Genomic DNA, 19,439 nt, shown 5'->3' with positions numbered 1-19,439 from the left:
TTGAAGACATACCAGGACCGACTGAGGTGTGTGGCTTCAGAGGGAAGACTGGAGGGCAGGCAGCATTTTCCTGGTAAGCTCCTTCTCCTGTGCGGCGGGCAGGCAGCCGCCATCTTTAACATCTTGAGCCCGCCCCCTACCCCTACAGCCAAATCTGAATCTGATTGGTCTGGTGAGCGCTGCTGCTCTGCCCTGCTGACTCAGCTGGGACCCCACGCAACTCGCACCAGGCCAGAGGCACTTTCTCTTCAAGCAGCCAGCCCCTCCCATATTGCACGCTTTCCTGGAAAGCTGTCATAGTCCATGGGCCCCAGGTGGGTAGCAACTGGCCTCAGTGTGCTCTGAGACTTTTGCTGAGTCTCTCCAGGCTCAGCACTAGCACCAAACCATAGTCTACATTAACCTGTTGACCACAAACAACTCTTCCCACTCCAGTGATCCCCTGAGACTCTGTCTCATCCAACTGTGTACCACATGAGGCTCTATCAGTAGCTGCACTTTAAGGGAGCTGGCAGGTGGCAGCAGGCCTCTGGATGTACTGGCTTTTTGCAGTTACCCCAGGCTTCATATTGGTGGCAGCCGTACTCATTCACGGCGTGGCCTCTCCCACGAGCCTCCAGGTTTAGCACAGGCAGTGAACAACCGTAGATCATTTTGTAGCTCCTTACAGATAGCCCCTGGCCAGTCACAAGCAGTGGGTGACCTGGGCCTGCACTGGAGCCCCCCTCCCAAAAGGCCCCAGAACCAACATACTTGGAGGTTGGCTTCACCCCAGTAGAGCACCACCCAATTAGCCCCACAAGTGGCACATACAAAGGGTGATCTCAACAGGCACCAGAGCCTGCTGGGGCAAATCCTACCCAGTAAAGTAAACCTCCCACACAGCAGCCCATAAGCTGTGGACATGGTCAAACCCCACAGCCAGTCAACCTAAGGGTCAATCCCACCCACTTATGTGCCAATAGAAATCGAGGCTCAACTATAACAGGACAGCACACACAATCCACAAAAGGGACACTTTTGGAGTACCCAGCTCAGGTCACCAAGGAGACTCTGCCACTCGGCCCCACAGGACACCTACTAACTAAGGCCACCCAGCCAAGACTGCGGGACATAGCAGATTACCCAATACATAGAAACAAACACAGAGAGGCAGCCAAAAATCAGGAAACAAAGAAATGGGTCCCAAATGAAGAAAACTTCAGAAAAAAAATAAACAAAATTGAGGCAAGCAACCTACCAGAGACAGTTCAAAACAATGATTATAAGGATGCTCAAGGAACTTAGTGAGAACTTCAACAAACAGCACGCATAAAAAGAGACATAGAAATCATAAAAAAAGAACCAGTCAGAAGTGAAGAATACAATAACTGAAATGAAGAATGCATTAGAAGGGATTCCAAGCAGACTAGATGAAGCAGGGAATCGAATCAGCAATTTGAAAGACAAATAGCAGAAAACACACAATCGGAACAGCAAAACGAAAAAGAATCAAAAAAAAAAATGAGGATAGTTTAAGAGACCTCTCAGACAACATCAAGCATGAAAACATTTGTATCATAGGGGTACCAGAAGGAGAAGCAAGGAAGCAAGGGATTGAGAACTTTGAAGAAATAATGGCTGAAAGCTTTACTAACCTAGTGAAGGAAATAAACAGACAAGTCCAGGAAGTGCAGAGAGTCCCAAACAAAATAAACCCAAACAGGCCCACACCAAGATACATTATAATTAAAATGGCAAAGGTTAAAGACAAAGAGAGAATTCTAAAAGCAGCAAGAGAAAGGCAACTAGTAACTTATCAGGGAGCTCCCATAAAACTGTCAGCTGATTTCTCAACAGAAATTTTGCAGGCCAGAAGGAATTGACAGGAAATATTCAATGTGATGAAAAGCAAGGACAAGACTACTATACCCATCAAGGCTATCATTTAAAATTGATGGACAGATCAAGAGCTTCCCAGACAAGAAACAGCTAAAGGAGTTCATCACCACCAAACTAGTATTACAAGGAGTGTTAGAGGGACTTCTTTAAGATGGAAAAAAAATCAAAATTATGAATAGTAAAATGGCAATGGCTACATATCTATCAATTACTATCAATGTAAGTGGATTAAATGCTCCAATCAAAAGACATCGGGTGGCTGAATGGATGAGAAAACAAAACCCTTACGTATGCTGCCTACAAGAGACTTCAGATTGAAAGATACACACACAGAGAAAGTAAAGGGATGGAAAAAGATATTCATGAACATGGAAACAACAAAAGCTGCAGTAGCAATACTTATACCAGACAAAATAGACTTTAAAACAAAGATTATAAGAAGAGACAATGAAGGACCTAGTAATTCACTTCAAGGGATTTATCCAAAGAAACCCAAAACTCTACTTTGAGGGGACGTGTGCATCCATATGTTCATTGCAGCATTGTTTACAGTAGTCAAGCTGCAGAGGCAGCCTGAGTGTCCATTGATGGAAAATGGGTAAAGAGGAGGTGGTACGTATATACAATGGAATATTGCTCAGCCGTGGAAAGGAATGGGTTCTTGCCATCTGCAGCAGCAAGGATGGACCTGGAGGGCATTGTGCTGAATGGAATATGTCACACAGAGAAAGACAGATGCAGTGTGATTTCACTTATATATGGAATCTAAGAACAAAATTACAACCATACAGAAACAAACTCATAGATACAGAAAACATCTTGATGGTTGCCAGATGGGAGGGGATTTGGGGTAAAAGAAGGAGAAGGGATTATGAAGTATAAACTGGCTGTTACAAAGTAGTTATGGGGATGTAGGGTATAGCATAAAGAATAGTCAGTAATATTGTAATAACTATATATGGTGTCAGATGGGTACTAGATTTGTTGGGGTGATAGATGGGAGGGGTTTGTGGGCAGGGTGAAAAAGTGAAGGATTAAAAAGTACAAATTGGTAGTTACAAAACAGTCATGGGGATGTAAAGTAAAGCACAAGGAATATAGTCAATAATGTTGTGATAACATAGTAGAGAGTCAGATGGTTGCTGGACTTATCATGGTGATCACTTCTTTAGGTATAGAAATGTTGAATAACTATTGTGTACCCCTGAAACTAATGTAATGTTGTATGTTTGCCATATTTTTAATATAAATCTGAAAAAAAAAATACACGAAAAACTCCAGGGATCTTCTGGGAGAAAGGATGAAGACTTTAACCCTTTCCCCATTATCCCAAATTCCAGAAACCTGTCTGAGTGGACAGGTGCAGTGGTTAGGGAAGGACAGCAAGGCCCTGCCCTCAGTCATTGAAGGGGTCCAGCCCCACGATACGGTGAACACATTATTGACCACTGTCCAGGTCCAGCCTCCTGGGATAGGCTTACACCTGGCAGAGGGGATCTAAGGGCTAAGAGAACCCAGGCAAAAATGGTTTGAAGCCCCTTTCCTGGGCACTGCAGTGGAATATAGGAACAGCAGAGAGGATCACCTCTCTTAAGCACTATGCCAGCAGCTGTGGCAGCCCCTGGACCCTGGAGACCTGATCCAGTCCTGGGCCACCTGGACACTTGGAGGGAGTCACCTTCACTCAGATGGTGTCTTCTGAGAGTCTGTGACTCACTGAGCCTGGTGCTGAGCACTGATAGAAGTCCATAGGTGCAGGATAGTCCTACCCACCGAAGCCTGTGTGCGTTTGCATGCATGTGCATGCGTGTGCACGTTAAACAAATGCGGAGTGAACGGCAGTGCCTTTCTGGTGACATAGAAGAAACTCCAACCTGGGAGTCTGGAGGTCTGGGTGTGTGCAAGCTCAGCCATTAGTTCACTAGGTGATGATGGGAAATTTACTTCCTGTCTTGATCACACTTTCTTCAGCTATGAAATGTTTGAACCTATTCTTAAGACCTCTTCCAGCCACAGTAGCCTATAGATATCATTTGTTGTTTCAGTTTTGGTCCCCACTCACTTTCCAAAGGTCTTTTCCCAGCCTGGAATCTATTCTCTGTGAGGGGCTATCTGGGTCGGGCTTGCACACATGTGATAAGGGTAGAATAACTGTTGTGAGACCCTATCGAAGACATCCATAGAGATCACGTGTCCTGTGTATACCATTTATTGTTGATTCACCAAATTTGCGACAAGCGAGCAGCATACAGCAGAGACAGACCCCCCAGCAAAGATGGACCCCCAACCCTGCCCACCAGGGCTCACACGCTATAAAATTCCAGGGGGCCTAGAAATTTCTAAATGCATCACCAAGCACCTGGGACTATTTGCAATGATTCTTTAAGCAAGGCAAATATGATCTACTATTGAAGGCAGGATGAAGGCAATGGATTGGAGAACAATCCACCCTTAGGTAAAGGAGAAAGCTCGGACCAGGAGGAGTTTGGCCTGGAGGACACCCACCCACCTTCTCTGAACTGGCTTCCTCCCCAAGACCACCAGCAGCAACCCAACAACCCAGATTCAAGTCTGGCTGTGATCCACGGGCTGATTTCTTTGAGAGGTTTACAGCTCAAGACTGGGATAGATCTGCTGTCTGTTTACCAAATCTAGTTACCTGGTCATCTCTAGCTGTCTGCTCTCCATTAGTGTCCAGAGTTTGGAAACAGATTTCTGAAGCTGCTCTACCCTGACATTTGGAAGGTTGTGAAAACTGTGTTGTTGCCGATGAAGAGTGCTGAGAACTGTGTTGTGCCTTTAAATTCTAAAAAGAGGAACAATGTACACACAGCCCAATAATTTCCATGACAGGGACCACTTTTTCTTTAATGGATGGATGTGTTTAATTTTTCCCTGTATGTACAGTGTTTGATCCACACAGTACCAAGTGAGGTGTCAGTGGCGAAGACTCTGGGAAGCAAAGGAGCAACAGGAGAGTGACTCCCATTTCCTTTGGCCTAATGATAAAAGCTCAGGCCAGGCCAAGAGGTCTTGTGCAAAGTTAGAAGAGAGAAGGAACTCACAGTCTGTTGAATACCTTTGTGGAAGAATGAGCAGTGTTAGACTCTCTCCCAAGGAGATAACGTGGCACTCGTGCACAGGGCTATTGTGAGAGGTCAAAAGAAAATGCCTGCTGAGTGCTTTAAAGGGGAGCTACACAGAGTAAGCATTTTTGAAAAACAGTGGTTCTAACTGTTCCTTTCTCCCATCATAATGGATTGAGTTTCCTTTCCACCCAGCTTGTCAGACAACATGGTTCAGAGGGGCCAATAGGCCTGTCGAGGAAAAGGCCCAAGGAAAAAATTCAAGCACTCTGATGGGAAAAAGGAACAGGCAAGGTCAGGTCAGGTAAAGGGTCCACCAACCCCACATGAAGTGCTGCTGGTGGTGGGGTCATCTGAGGACAGCTGCCCTCAAGCCAGCCTTTGGCCTGGGGACACATGTTCCTATCCTGGGCCAGAGAGGAGGGTACTCCAATGTCATGGCCAATCTGGATACCCAGGGGTTCTGGGCTCAGATCGGCAGGGCACACTGGATGGAGAGGCCTCCTTCCTCACCCGTCTGCCACCTCCAGCCCACTTGTGCTTTTGCACAAGGAGACACTGGAGCAGGCATATAAGGAGCACCTTGAGGAATGCAGTGCCCACTGTGCTTCTTGGCTGGAGCAGAGTGGGCCAGGCTTCCCCTTTTGGCCCCAGGACTGACATGGCAGGCCACCAGGATCGGAATGGTGTTCAGGCCCCAAGTGCTGCGCTCACTTCCTTTTGGGCCCTGGCAAGCCTTTGTACATGGCCACCTGTTACAAACATTTTGAAAACATTTTAGAGACCCAGATTTACCTTTTGCTGGTGAAAAGCTCCATCAGTAGAGTGAAAAGCTACCAAGACACTAGCTCTTACACACATCCCTTCCTGGACTTTTTGTTGGGGACCTGTCAGCATTATGCTGCTAAGGGCCCAGGGGATTCCTTTACTTGTCTTGTGGGGCAGAGGGAACCAGTAAAAGCCAGTCAGGATGGAGGACAAATTTCCAAATCTATATGTTGTTGGCTGCAGCTCTTTGTGGTTAATGGGCAGACATGGGCACCTAAAAGTCTCCTTTTAGAACTTTTACTTCTAAAATGGTTCACTTGTCCAGAGAAAGATGTGAGTTGCCACGAGCATAATTTCTTTACCAGCGTGAATATGTGTGTTGCCGGAAGAGCGGCAAGGGGAGGTATTCATGACACTGAAACTCAAGGTGGAGAACAACCTTGGACCACACAGTTCGACACTTATAAACAGACCACAGGCAGGAGGAGCGCCAGTGTGACCCATCTGGGTACCCTGATATTTCCTGCTGCGTATAAGAATTCTGAAGTTCAGTTTCTAGCTGACTAATGTTGACAGAGAAGTTTACCACCACATTAGAGGGATTTCTGGGTTCCATTACACTTGGCTGTTCAATTAAAGGATCTCATCTCTGAGGTATTTCACTTCCCCCAAATGGTGAGTGAAAATTAAAAACAGATATAGGCATATCATGCCCATAAAAGGCCCAGGCAGAAGGGCCTCCAATGAGTAGCAGACAGCTTGTTGGCAGGGAAGGGTGTGCTTGCATGCACCTCTGTAGTCGAGATGCTTCTGACCTGGCCAATCTGGGTGTCTCAGGGTCTGGGGATTTAATAAAGTCTTCTGTCCAAGCCAGGGTGTACCTTCATCTCCTCCACCCCTGGCAGCTGGACTTTGGCAAGGGCTGACTGGTGTGGAGGGACAGTGGGGAGCTTGTCCTGGCTCGTGGGGAGCCAGTTCCCAGGTAAGGCCATGTCATTCCCATAAGCCCCAGTCTTCTCCCGTAAAAGCCCAGGATGGAGGATACTGGTGATGTCCTGTTTCTTGATCTGGATTCTCATTACACGGGTGTGTACAATTTGTGAAGATCCATCAAACTACTATACACTTCCATGCTCCCACTTTTCTGTATGTATGTTATACATCAATACACAACAGTTAAAAGAGAAAAACCCTGGGGTGAACACAAGGACCCCCTCCCCCCAGGTACCAGGTTGCTTTCTCCGTCCAGTACCAATAAGATGATTCTGATATTTTTAGGGGTCAGAAATTCTACATGATTTTATTCCTTAAAGGACTAAAAAAATTAAAGCAAAGTTTGCAGTTTGAAATATTCTCTAAAAGGCTGACTGGTTGCATTGGTGCCTTTCTTCCTTTTCCAGATAAACATCTTGAAAGAGACACTGACGACAGCTCTCTGTCTCCAGGAACGGAGCAACTTGGTTCCTCCTCCCTTTCAGAGCATCCCGAGAGCCCCAGTGCTTGGAAATGCCCAAGAAACCACTTAAATGGTTTGAAGCCTTCTTTGAGGAGAGAACGCACCCCGCCTTCAGGAGCAGAAAATCAAGGCAGAACTTTCATTTGAGGGGACAGGGTGGGACCACGGCCCAAACAAGAGGAGCAAAAAGAGGGAAATCAACTTACAGAATACTTGGGAGAAGGGTTGTCCCGGTGGAGAACTATTCCCCCAAAGTGAGCAGACATGTAATAAGTGAGTCTACAGAGGCGCAGGGAAGGTTGTTCTTGGAAGAGAGCTGGTGAGAATTTGGAGGAGGGGCTTTCTTGAAGGAAGCCCAGGGACGTGAATTGGAAACCCCGCCGTGGCCAGTTGGATCTCCCTGGTGGTGAGAAGTCCTGCAAGAGCAGGTCAGGAAAAGGTGGGGGCACCTATCTCTCAGGGACCAGAGCGAGGGAGCAGAGGATGGCTCTGTGGAAGGCAGATGTGGAAGGATGGAACTCCCAGATCCTCTGTGGTCCCATGGTCCCCTGGGCCTGCCTCCAACCTGCTCCTTAACACTCATTGGGTGCCTTCATCTGCATCAGGACTGCGTGGCTCCTCTTCTTGCAGCAGCAACAGCAGATGCAGGCAGCCAGGGAGCAGGCCAGGGCAATGATGCCAATGACAATGGCGGCGATGGCCAGCCCACCCTGGGCCCGGGTCATGCCCATCACGCCGCGGTCATTGGTGACGCTGATGGTGGTCAGATCAGTGTAGTCCTCCACAGGCCTGGTGAACTCAGTGGTGGTGATGGAGGTGGTCTCAGGGTAGCTGGGCGTGTCCGGGTACCGCGGCGTTTCTGGGTAGCTAGGCACCTCAGGGATCACTGGGGCCTGGACACTGGGGACAGCAACATTGACGTTGATGATGATGAGGGACTGGCCTCGGACATTGGCTGGGCTGAAACACACTGGGAGAGTGTCTGTCCCCAACCTGGGCTTGTTGAGCAGGAGCCAATTGCGGAGTGGAAGGATGTCTGAATCACACCTCCAGGGGTTGTCATAGAGCCGCACCTCACATAGGTTCCCCAGGTGATCAAAGATGCCCACGGGCAGGTTCTCCAGCTGGTTGTTCTGCAGCTGGACAGTCATGAGGCCATTGACATTGGCGAAGATATTCCCTGGGAGCTGTCTGAGGCGGTTGTTCTGCAGGGAGATGTTCTGCAGATTGACCAACATTCGGAAGACGTTCCCATCCAGATCCTGCAGTGCATTGGTGTGCAGAGACAGCTCCCTCAGCTCGGCCAGGCCGTTGAAGGCTCCCGGGGAGATGTAGCTGATCTGATTTCGGCTGAGGATCAGGACCTGCAACTGGTGGAGGTTACTGAAGATGTTGTCAGGTAGAGAAGTGAGGTGGTTGTCATAGAGCCAGAGCTCACGCAGGTTGTGCATGGGTCCGAAGATCCCTGGAGTGAGCTCCTTCAGGGAATTCCCAAAGAGCGTGAGACGGTTGAGCTGAGGCAGCTGCATGAAGATGCCGGGGGGCAGCTGGGAGATGTGGTTGTTGGACAGATAGAGCTTCTGGAGGTTACGGTTGTTGTGGAAGAGGCCAGGGGACAGCGCCCCAATCTGGTTCTGCTGCAGGGCCAGCTCCTGGAGGTTGCCCAGCCCATCGAAAGTGCCCATGGGGATGTCTGAGAGCCTGTTCTCACACAGCCGAAGGACCTGGAGGTTGCCCAGGCGCTGGAAGACCCTGGGCGAGAGGTGGGTGAGGCTATTCTTGCACAGATTGAGCTTGTTGAGGACCACCAGGTGGTCAAAGACGCCATCGGGGACATATTCTAGGTAGTTGCCGTGCAACTGCAGTTCCTTGAGGTTGCTGAACTGGGAGAAGTGCGCCGGCTGGATCTGCACCAGCTGGTTGCTGGACAGAAGGAGAGACTCAAGGCTGTCCAGGCCCTGGAAGAGGCCGACAGGCAGAACCTGCAGCTTGTTGTTGGCGAGGCTGAGGTAACGCAGGGAGCCCAGGTTGCGGAAGGCACCGGGCATGATTTGGGACAGCTCGTTCTTCTCGATCCTCAGGGCGATGAGGGCCGAGATGTTGAGGAATGGGGACTCGTTGAGTTCGGTGATGTGTGTGTTGAGGATCTGCAGGCTCATGGCGTTCCAGGGCAGAGGGGTGGGCACTGCCACAATGCGCGCCCCGCTGCACTCCACCTGGGAGGTCCGGGAGCAAGTACACTCGCTCGGGCAGCCATAGTAGGCCAACCCGGCACCCCAGGCTTGGCAGCCCACCAGCAAGAGGAGACACTGTTTCAGAGGCATGGCCTGTGCAAGGGGAGAGAGCACACACGAGTCAGAGGCATCCCACCGACACAGCAGCTGTTTGTAAGCTGACATCAACCTTGGGTACCACACACTGGCTGCCACTGAACTCCATCAGCTCCTTCCCAGCTTACGCACCCCGTGGTCTGCTCTGGTCAGCCAGCCCCTTGGCCTTCCCCACGCCTTCCCACTTCCATGCCTTTGACCCTCAGTTTCCCCCACCTGGAGTGCTCTTCCTCCCCATCCAAATCTTTCCCATACTTTCAAGGTTAGCTCAAATGCAGTCACCTCTGGGAAGCTTTCCCAGGTTCCATGAGTCAGCACGAGCTTCCCTCCCACCCAAGTGGTCTTCCCAGCTTCCGTCATGGCCCACACCACAGCCGGCTCCCTGTGACATTCATTGCATTCCTATCTGTGTTCTTCACCAGTCAGTAAGTGTTTCAAGGGCAAGGATGTGCATATGTCATCCCTACGGGTTCCTTAAGGCAGGAACAGTATCTTATCCATCTCTGTATCCCTCATAGCACCTGAACTTGGGGAAAGATGTGGAGGCCACAAACCTGGTGGCCTGCTGGGAGGAGCCACCACACCACACAGAGGCAGGCGCACACTGCTCATCTGGTGGGAAACACGGCAGGAAAGCTGGGCTTGCCTCTCCCTGGGCCCGGCCCCGCCCTGCCCCACCCATCACCGCTACCAACAACCTGCACTGTTGTTAAATTTTGTTAATGTGTTTCCCCTGTGTTTCATCTAGGTTTCATTCAAACTGGCTTCCCAATAAAAGCAATGATCCGCACAGCTTCCGACCTCACTGGAAGGTGCTGCTGTGGCTTAACCCATGCTCAGGGCCTACCATCTAGGTACTAGTCCCAGTTTCCACAAAGAAACATTGAGTGGCCTTGGGAAAGTCCCAGAAAACTTAGGATGCACTTTGAGCTAAAAGGTGGTAGGTCCAGATGTAGGCATGGTGATCTGGGAACGAGGCCAAATTCACGAAGGTTTGCTGTTTGAGGTCAGGGATGACGATAATTTTATACATATGTAAAATGTATAGAACATGAAGACCTGGGACATGCGGACTGGTCTCTGCATTGAATATGTAAAGACCACTAACCAACTGTTTGACCTTGAATGACGTGTGAGGCCCCCGAACTCGTTTCCTCATCTGTAAAGTGGGGATGACAACCTCTGCCTCCTTTTGAGGCTGTTTGGAGAAGCAAACGGGAGAATGGATGTGAGGGCATCCTGTACAGAGTTGTGCAAACCTGTACAGGTGTTCCAAGCTCATCTACAACGTGGACTTTAAAGACAGGAAGTTCTCAGACTGTCTCTGACCTTAGCATTCTGAGCCAAGGGACGAAGGATTCTATATACATGCATAGCATCTATACTTCCTGTCTGAGCTTCAGAGGGGTCCCTAACTCCCAAAGGGTCAAGAACTGCTGAGCATACATTCCCATCATTTTATGGGGAACCAGGAAGGAAGCAGGGAAACTGAGACTCAGAGCTTAAAGTCCAGATCTCCAGGTTCCTGGGTGAGTTCCTTGAGTGTTAATGCAGTGCCTCTCCTTTCAATGAGCAAAAACCCTGAGTCAGAGGAAGGAATTTCAGATGAAAACATATAAGGTATAAACTGGCTGAGTGGAGAAGGTATTTTTCTGGCCTCTCTTTCTTCCCTTGAACTCATGGAGTCCCGAGTCTGGCCCATAACTCAGAATAATCCAGGCTTCCTAATGTGGCCTCAGCTCAATATACCCCTGCCCGTCCCCCAACAAGCTTATTCTGAGGACAGAACCCAGGTTCATCTCCCACCCTCCAAGACCTTGATTTTTCATTTACTCACAGCCCATCCAAGCTCTGACCTGCTGTACTTTTGTAGTAAGGGCTTGAGTAAGTATGTAGAGCAGTAGAGGAAAGAAAGAATAACTTGGTCAATTAAGTCTGGTGCAAAGAAACAGGGCCTGATTAAGATATGGAAACATCTGAAAGGATAAACTTATATAGACAAAAGTCAGGTCCAGAATTTGAGAGCAGAAAATGAATAGCCTAAACAGGGGGCACAGAAAAAGTGACTCATCATTCACCCCAGGAGAAAGGCGTATTGATGTAACAAAAAAACGGAGGCTGCCCACAAAAGATAATGTGACCTTAGACTGCACTAGCAGAAGTATTAAGTGTGGAACAAAGGAGATGATGGTCTTACTCTATACTGACCTGATCAGGCCACACCTGTAGTGTTGTGCTCAGTTCTACCCTGAACTTCAAGAAGAGCAATGACAAACTGGTCTTTTGACAGTCTTCTGGAAAAAGGTGAGAGGAGGATAAGGGGACTCAGAAACCGTAACATCTGAGTATCCATTGAAGGAACTATAGATGAATAGCCAGAAAAAGAGAAGATATGAAGAGCCAAGAAGCACTTTCCGAGTATACACAGAGGGCTGCCCTGGAATAAAGATCTCAGTGTGGCTCCAGAAATCAAAACTAGTGGACAGAAGCTATGGGGTAGCGTATTTCAATTCACCATCAAAGAGAGTTTGTCCAAATCAGAATGGACAAGCTTATAGATGTAGTAAGCCCCCCAATCACTGGAAGTATTCAAGCAGAGGCTGAGCAACTACTCAGTAAGGAAGCTGGAGAGAAGATCCCTATATCTGGTATACTATTGGTACTGACAGCTGATGTCCTGTCCAGACTGTAGGAATCTAAGGCTGGGCTGCAGAGCGAGGGTATGAGAGGCACCTACCAGGAAGGTGTGTCTGTGCTCCCAGGGGTCTGTGAGGGCAGCTGGGCATGTTTGCCCCTCCCCTTGGTACATACGTGTTTGAGAGATTTACCCCTGGACTGGCTTACAAAAGGTGAAGCTCTAATTGCTCCTGGTGACATGCTACCTAGCACTTATTTATTTATACTGTATACGCCTATGGCCAGTATGCTTGAAATGATGTCATAGCCCAGTGTCAGAGACTTGGGCACTAAATGAAATGCCCACAACCTGGCAAGCCTGGCAGTCTATGTCGAGTTCCCCTCAGAGAGTATGGACGAGACACCCCCCTGCACCCTCCCCCCAGGAACCACCTCAGACCTTCTCTGTGTCTGCATTGCCCAGCTGGGGAGGGGGGCATGAACCAGCCCCAGGGAGTTCCCATGGCCAAGGCAGGGTGCCATGCCTTGGGAGAAGGCAGGGAAAGATCATTCCCTTATGGGAACGGAGCCACTGTTGTTTAAAATGGACCACACTCAGCTTGACAAGTATTGCAAGCATTTGCAGATTTTCCCTTTTAGAAATCCTCATGTCGGCAGAGCCCACCCAGCATCGCATGTAGCAGTTTCCTGTTTTCTAGCACTTGTCACTGCCACAGCTGGCACTGACTGCTCCAAAGGACCTCCAAAGAGCCACCTCAAGCCCAGTGGCTGAGCTGTCAGGGCAGGGCTGGAAGCCAGCCAGGCCCTGGGATTTTCAGCAAACGTTGCAGGCATAGGCGGCAGCCCGTGGCCCTCGGGAGCCCAGCACACAGCAGCCTAACATAATAGCACACGCTGCCCAGTGCCGCTTGGGAGCCATGACAAATGCCAGTTAAAGACCCACAAAGCTGCCTTAATTACACCCTCCTCCCCACGGCAGCAGAGTGAGTCCTCAGTCACTGCAGCGACTTGGTCCAGCCCCTTTCTGGGAGGGGGCGCGGCTGGGCATCTGTTGCCGACCTGGGAATTCAGTGAGCTGAGCAGACAGCTCACTGGGACACTCCGACGCGGTCCCTCCCCAGGACTGCAGTGCTTGGAGCTGGCGCTCTGGCTGTGGGTCTCTTCAGCAAGAACAGCCTGTGATTCATGAGCAAACACATAATTAGCCTCGAAGCCCTGGGCTTCGTTGGTTGGTAGGTTGGAACTTTGGGGGTTTAATACCGTCATTCGCGTTCCCTAAACACGAGCTTCCCTGGGAGGAGACGCCTTATTTCAATGCCACGGAGCAAAGCTTTCGGAAAGAGCCTGGTTGATGAGTGCTACTCTGGTCTTGATACTAAGCTCGAGTTAGGCAGATTCTCCAGAACTCCTTCCTGCAAAGACTTCCAAGGGCCCCTGGCAGCTCTTTTATCTTGTGACCGGAGACAGAAGGGAGATTTGGCCTGAAGCCCCACCATTCTCTTCATCCTCGCTTCCCCATAGGTCACGCCAAACCACACCGTGCCACCTGACCCAGCCCCACCTTTATACTCATCTTTCAGGCCCACCTTGTGCCGAGCAAGGCAATCCCACTAGTTAACTGGTGCATCTTTACATGGCCAATAGCTATTCCATGGGATCCAGGGAGTCTCTGCCATGCCCCCTCCCAGGGCACCTGGGAAACTGAGGCCCGGAGACATCTCCCTCCCTATCTCGTGCCCTCTCCCCACCGAGGTCTCGCGAAACGTGGCCTCATCTGCAGTGAGACGGTGCCCCGTCGAGCTGAGGGGATGCAGGCTTGGAGTTGTTGAGGGGTTTATCGACCCCGCACCCCACAGCCGGCGTCAGCCTTGACCAAGCTGCTCACGGGTACTCAGTCCTGAAGGTCTGAAGACCCTCTCTGATGGGGAGACCCCGTACATCCAGACCTCCGCACCTCACTAAACAGCGGGTAACCACCCCCTCCCCCAGATCAGTACATAAGAGTAGCCTGCAAGAGCCTCGGAACTTCGCTTCATCGGGTTGGGAAGCTAATCTCGCAGGGTTGTAGCTGTGAGGATTAAATGTGTTAACACACGTAAAGCTCTCAGATTCATTCTTAGCACAAAATAAGTAGCCCAAAAATATTACTTGTAAGTAGTTTTCATTCTGTCGTGGAATAAAATCAAGGTCTTTGGAGGCTCCATGCACAGAGACCCGGATCCTTAGGTAAGGCGATGGGGCAGGGGGCCGGAGGGGTGGGGGGGGGCGGGGAGCTAGCTGGACCCTCCATTTTCAGCAAATTCCTAAACTCCTCAAGTGGCTGTGATGCAGGTGACCACAGCCCACTCTCAGAAGCACCACTCGAGGCCTAGACTGCCTGGGACTCACGCTGCTGACCTGCATCATTTGCTGCCAGGAACAGAGAGCTTTAACCCAGGATCAGGAAGACTAAAGATCATGCAGGCCTGGTCCAGCTCCCTCTATCATATTTCCTTTCATGGCCATTTCTGCATCCCCGTCAGGAATTTGGGGTTTGTGCTAAGTTGAACCCTGCAGCAGAAGCTGCTTCTAGAAGCAGCGCTTAGGGACCAGGGCCTGTGGGGTGCAAGGGCCTTTTGAGACCATCTGGTCATTTTGTAAACAGGAAAACTAAGGGGCCCAGAGGGAGGAGGGGACTTGCTCAAAGTCACACAGTCATGAAGATTCATGACACCCAGCTCTGGGCTCTACCTAATCGCAGAGCTTGGTGAACCCCTGAACCTTGTCACTAGACTTCAGGACCTTGTCAGCCATGTGTCTGGCAGTGCCTGGAAAGGGACAAGAGGTGGCTTGGCTCCCTCCATCCTAAAATGATCTCAGGCTCATACACAATCCTCCCTCTAGCTGCCCAGCTTTATGAGTCAAGGTCAAGAGCCTCTCCCAACTCCTAGGCTACGTCCTAGGACGTCCTTCCTGAGGGCTGCTCTGATGCTTGTGTTTGTTCAGTTTCACCTGAGTGTCAGGCGGAGTGGAGGGAAGAAACAGAAGGGGCCACCATAAGGGTTGATCTCAACACACAGCCCGATTGAGGGTGGTACCCAACTTTGGAATGCTCTACCCTAAACACAAAGCATGTGAGATCCCCAAGGGAAGACTCGCCACACCCTCATCTGCCACCTGGTGTAACTGTTGACCTCATCTCTCATGACCCTACAAAGTCAAAATATTGTTCATTTGTTTAAAAAAGAAAATGAGTAAGAAAAAGCAAGTCCTTTCCAGCCCCAGGGTTAGAGAGGTACGGCTTCCTGCAGAGGCTAGAGCGGGGCTGCAATTAGCTTGGCAAAAGCAGCAGGAGATCCTGGCAAACGTGGCAGCAGAGCAGGGAGAAGTTCCCACAGGGGGCTCTTCTTAAAGAAGCCGTGGGCTACAGCCCCTACTCAGGGTATCACCTAGGGGGCCCAAATTCGATAGAAATGGATCGGCCCCTTATCAAAGCATCTGGGAACTAGTTCCAAAAGCCTGTGTCCCAGAAGCCAAGGGAGGCAGTGAAAGTAGAAGCTGCAGTCCGTCTTTTGTGGTCAGAATTGAGGGAAGCAAATTGCCCTGTGTAATCACAGCCTCAGAGTGTTTGCTGCCAGGATCAAGTTGGAACAACGTCTCTCCCATCTCTCCTCGTTTCTCTACATCTGGACCTACTCCCACCTGTGCTCCCCCAGCCCCTCCATTTCCTGAGCCAGCCCAAATAGTGTTCATTGGCCCTGCGGAACTCATTCTGTGGGTGCCCTGCCTTTCCGTTGGGGCTGTTCAGACCGCTTCCTCCTGGCCTGACATCTCTCACATGCTGGTCTCATCACGGCACAGCCTGTCCATCTGACTCAGGACCACAGGCAAATGAGACTGTCTGGCCCTGAATGTACCCCATATGTTTAATCGATGCAGAGTAAACGAAATGACATCTGTTAGCGAATTTCTAAGGTGAGGAAGCCAGTGGCACCCACGCACATCTGAGAACCAACTGAGATATAGTGATATAATCCCAGATAATCCTAAAGCAAGAGCCAAAGTGTGACCCACGGGCATCCAGCACCTTCAGTCAGAGTGATGTGTCATCCAAGAAAGAGATAGTTGCAGCCTGCCCTAAGGTGACACACTTGGCCCTGGAGGTAGACTGGCTCTCTCACACTTTGGCATAGGTGGGAAGCTCTAGAAAACCTTCGGTTTTCCACTTTTGGTTCGTTGGCCCTGCCCCTGCCTCTATGTGTGAGCAGAGACACTGGTAAAGGTACAACAGTCGCAATTTTAAGTGCCTACCACCCTCATCACAAATCCATCCCAGGACCTGACTCTCCCTGCTCAAAGGCATCCCGACACTCTGGCTGGCAAGAGGGGAAAGCTGCCAGAATGGGGCCATCTAAGCCACACACAGACAGAACAATTCTGAGTCCACAGCTGAATTCCTAACTGGAAATCTGAACCAAGCCGCAGCACATCTGCTCGAGTCATTTTTGCAGCAACTGCGAGTCTATGAAACTAAGACAGATCTCTCGCCTGGGAAAGCCGCCTGAAGGAAGGTCTCAGCCGCCCTGGACAGACCCAAATGCAGGACAGGCCACTGGTGGTCACCCAGGTAAGTGCGGTGCAGGAGAGTGTGGGTTCTTAAGGAATCTTAAAAAAGAGAAACTCTTATTTCCTCTAGTGGAGCTAGTATCCACAAAGAGGTAAACTCGAGGGGTTAACTGGTGTGAGAATTTGGTCAACTTTCAATGCATCTTGCCCCTCCAAAACGTCTTTTCAGCACCTCAGGGTGACATCATGGGACGTAAGAACAAGTGAAGGCGCGTCAGGGATCTGCAGAGGGGCTGGTGGCTCCACGCGCGCCGGCAGTTGGGGGACCGGCCCCACACCCCCCGAGCACAGGCTCCCTTCGGCGGCGTTCTCGGAGCACTCCCAGGCACCGCGCCAGCCCTGCCCCTTCTGGAGTCTTTCCCGGGGGTAGCAGGGTCAGCAGAAAAGGGGTGGGGGTAGGATAGCCAGGTCCAGTCAAGGGGCTGGGGGGTGGGGGGAGAAGGGCCGGCCCGCCTACTTACCAGCAGCCCGGCGCCAGCCCGCCCGCCCGCCGTCGACTAGAGGGAGCCCGAGAGGAGGACGTGGGACGGCTCACGGCTGCAGCATGAGTGCGGCTTGCCGGTCGCTGCCCCGTATTTAAACGGTCCCCGGCGTGAGTCACGGCAGGAGGCAATGTCGGCGTGGTGGCGGGGAGGGGCGACCGCGCCACTGCAGGGCCCCGACGTGCAGGGACAGCCAGTCAAACACGGGAGCCACAAGCTGCGTGCGTCCTCAAGTGTAAGGGGTTTTCTCCCGCCACATGTTCTGTTGTTGTTGTTGTTGTTGTTTTGTTTTTTTAAAAAAGAGCACATTTTCGTCTTTTCTCTTTTGCGCCCATGTTCCTTTTGGACTCACTCGCTGCATTGGCCATTGCGGCTCTAGAAAAGAATGGTGGCTTTAAAAAGGCATTCATTCTTTTCTTTTTCTTTTAAGCTTTATATTTGGAAGTAATTTCAAAGTTACAGGCAATTTGCAAGATAATACAAGGGACACTTATTTGCTTAACCCAATTCACCTATTGTTAACATTTTGGAAAAGGCATTTATTTTAAATTCCAAGGAAAGGAAAAGTTACCCCCACAGCCTCCCTCCTAAAAACATTGTTTCAATTCCCTTCTGACATAATCCTCTGTCCTCTCTCTGCCCCCTCCCCGAGGTGGGTATGCGTGGCATCAAGGGACACATTTGAGAATGAGGAGCTCCTAGGCCCTCCACCTCTGCATCAGAGCCCACGTCCAGCCACCCCAGTGGGGGACACGAAACCATTTCCATTCGTGGCATCACGAAGAGGCCAGGGGAAAGGGAGAAATAAGTCATAGTTGGAGGCGCAGGGGGGCTGCTACACACCTAGTTGCCGTACTCCAAGAAGGAGCCTCAACGAGGTCTGAGCTGCATGGAACTAAGCTATCTGCCCTCCTCTGGCTCAGTTTACCCTCTTAGACAAGTGGGGAGAGTGATATTTACACACAGTGCCTCATGGAATGCCAGGAGCCCTAATTAACGTTTGCACTGGCTTTGAGATCTGTGATGAAAAGAAAACATAAAAATGTGTAGTGTTATTAGTGAAGTAGCCACTTGGGTGGCTTGCCATGGTCAAGCCACACAGCCTGAATCACGCCACCTTCCTCCTCACCCTGGCACCATGACTCAGAGCCAGAAACAAAAAGTGTCCTGTCCATGAGCCCAGATGACATGCAGCCCAGAGGGGTCAGGCTTAGAGAGCATCTCCACACAACTCCCATCTCTTCAACCACCAGCCTCCCTTCCAGATAATAGTCCATGTGGAGAGCTCCCTCCCTCTTCCGACTCTGGTACCTCCGCATCCCAAAATTGGGGCCTTCAACTGCATTGCCATAACACCTGCAAAAATAAGAATATCTCCTCTTTACCTTCTTTTCTTTCTTTCGAATCCTAACATTCAGCCACTCTGTGCCAGAGCCTGCGCTGGGAGCTGTGGACCACACAGGGATAAATGAGATACATTTCTTGCTCACAAACAGCTGGTACTCCCTGGGGAGGGAGGAAGAATGGACACAGGTGAAGCACCTGCTGTGAAACAGAGAGCCCACGGATAACTTTCTCCATCTCTACCTTATTTCATTTTTGCCAAGTTTCTCAACTTTGCCACTGCTGACAGTTAGGGCCAGAGACGTCTTTGTTGTGGGGAGATGTCCCGTGCGTTGTAAGATGTTTAAAGCATCCCTGACCTCTACCCACTAGTATCCCAGTGGCAGCCCTCCCAAGTGGTGACAATGAAAACCGTCTCTACACATTATCAAATGTCCCCTGGGGAGTACACACACACACACACACACACACCACACCCTGGGTTGAGACCACTGGTCTACCAAATAATTTTGTGAGTGGAAATAATTGCCCCCCTTTTACAAATAAGAAAACTTAGGCTCAGGGCAGTTAACTAATTTTCCTGAGGTCACATGCTAAGTGACAGAAACAGAATTCCACCTGTAGCCTGTGGGTGGATTGTATGCTGTTTCCACCACCAATGGATTGTGTGCTTGGATGCACATATCTACTATAGCTAGAAGTGAGGCTTGCAGATTAAGGATTATAAAATGATGTGGGGAGTGAGGTCCCTGGTAGAATCTTCTGCAGAGTCAGGTTGATAATCGTGGGTGCACTTGAAGGGATGGGGCTTGAGTTTCATGGAGAAGATAATCTTAAAAGATGAGTGAGA

At 50.2% G+C, this 19,439-nt stretch overlaps 1 protein-coding gene and 1 long non-coding RNA gene across 2 annotated transcripts; both read right to left on the bottom strand.

The window, feature by feature from the left end:
• Nucleotides 1-4,164: 4,164 nt before the first annotated feature.
• On the bottom strand, nt 4,165-17,412 carry LRRC15 (leucine rich repeat containing 15). Its single transcript, XM_033122285.1, has 2 exons — nt 17,225-17,412; nt 4,165-9,518 (listed from the first exon to the last, which is right to left on the bottom strand). Exon 2 carries the CDS (start codon nt 9,513-9,515, stop codon nt 7,764-7,766), a length of 1,752 nt encoding a protein of 583 aa, XP_032978176.1. The 5' UTR covers nt 9,516-9,518; nt 17,225-17,412; the 3' UTR covers nt 4,165-7,763.
• A 129-nt stretch (nt 17,413-17,541) lies between these two features.
• On the bottom strand, nt 17,542-18,735 carry LOC117014520 (uncharacterized). Its single transcript, XR_004421540.1, has 2 exons — nt 18,631-18,735; nt 17,542-17,620 (listed from the first exon to the last, which is right to left on the bottom strand). It is a non-coding gene; the product is annotated as an uncharacterized LOC117014520 (long non-coding RNA).
• Between the last annotated feature and the right edge of the window lie 704 nt (nt 18,736-19,439).

This window comes from Rhinolophus ferrumequinum, chromosome 2 (genome assembly GCF_004115265.2).
Source record: "Rhinolophus ferrumequinum isolate MPI-CBG mRhiFer1 chromosome 2, mRhiFer1_v1.p, whole genome shotgun sequence".
Taxonomy (NCBI): Eukaryota; Metazoa; Chordata; class Mammalia; order Chiroptera; family Rhinolophidae; genus Rhinolophus; species Rhinolophus ferrumequinum.
Note: the sequence above shows the minus strand (reverse complement) of the source record. Positions and strands in the feature narration are given on the sequence as shown.

What these genes read in the sequence shown, in the direction of transcription:
- LRRC15 (XM_033122285.1), bottom strand. Translation starts at nt 9,515, where the DNA reads ATGCCTCTGAAACAGTGTCTCCTCTTGCTGGTGGGCTGCCAAGCCTGG.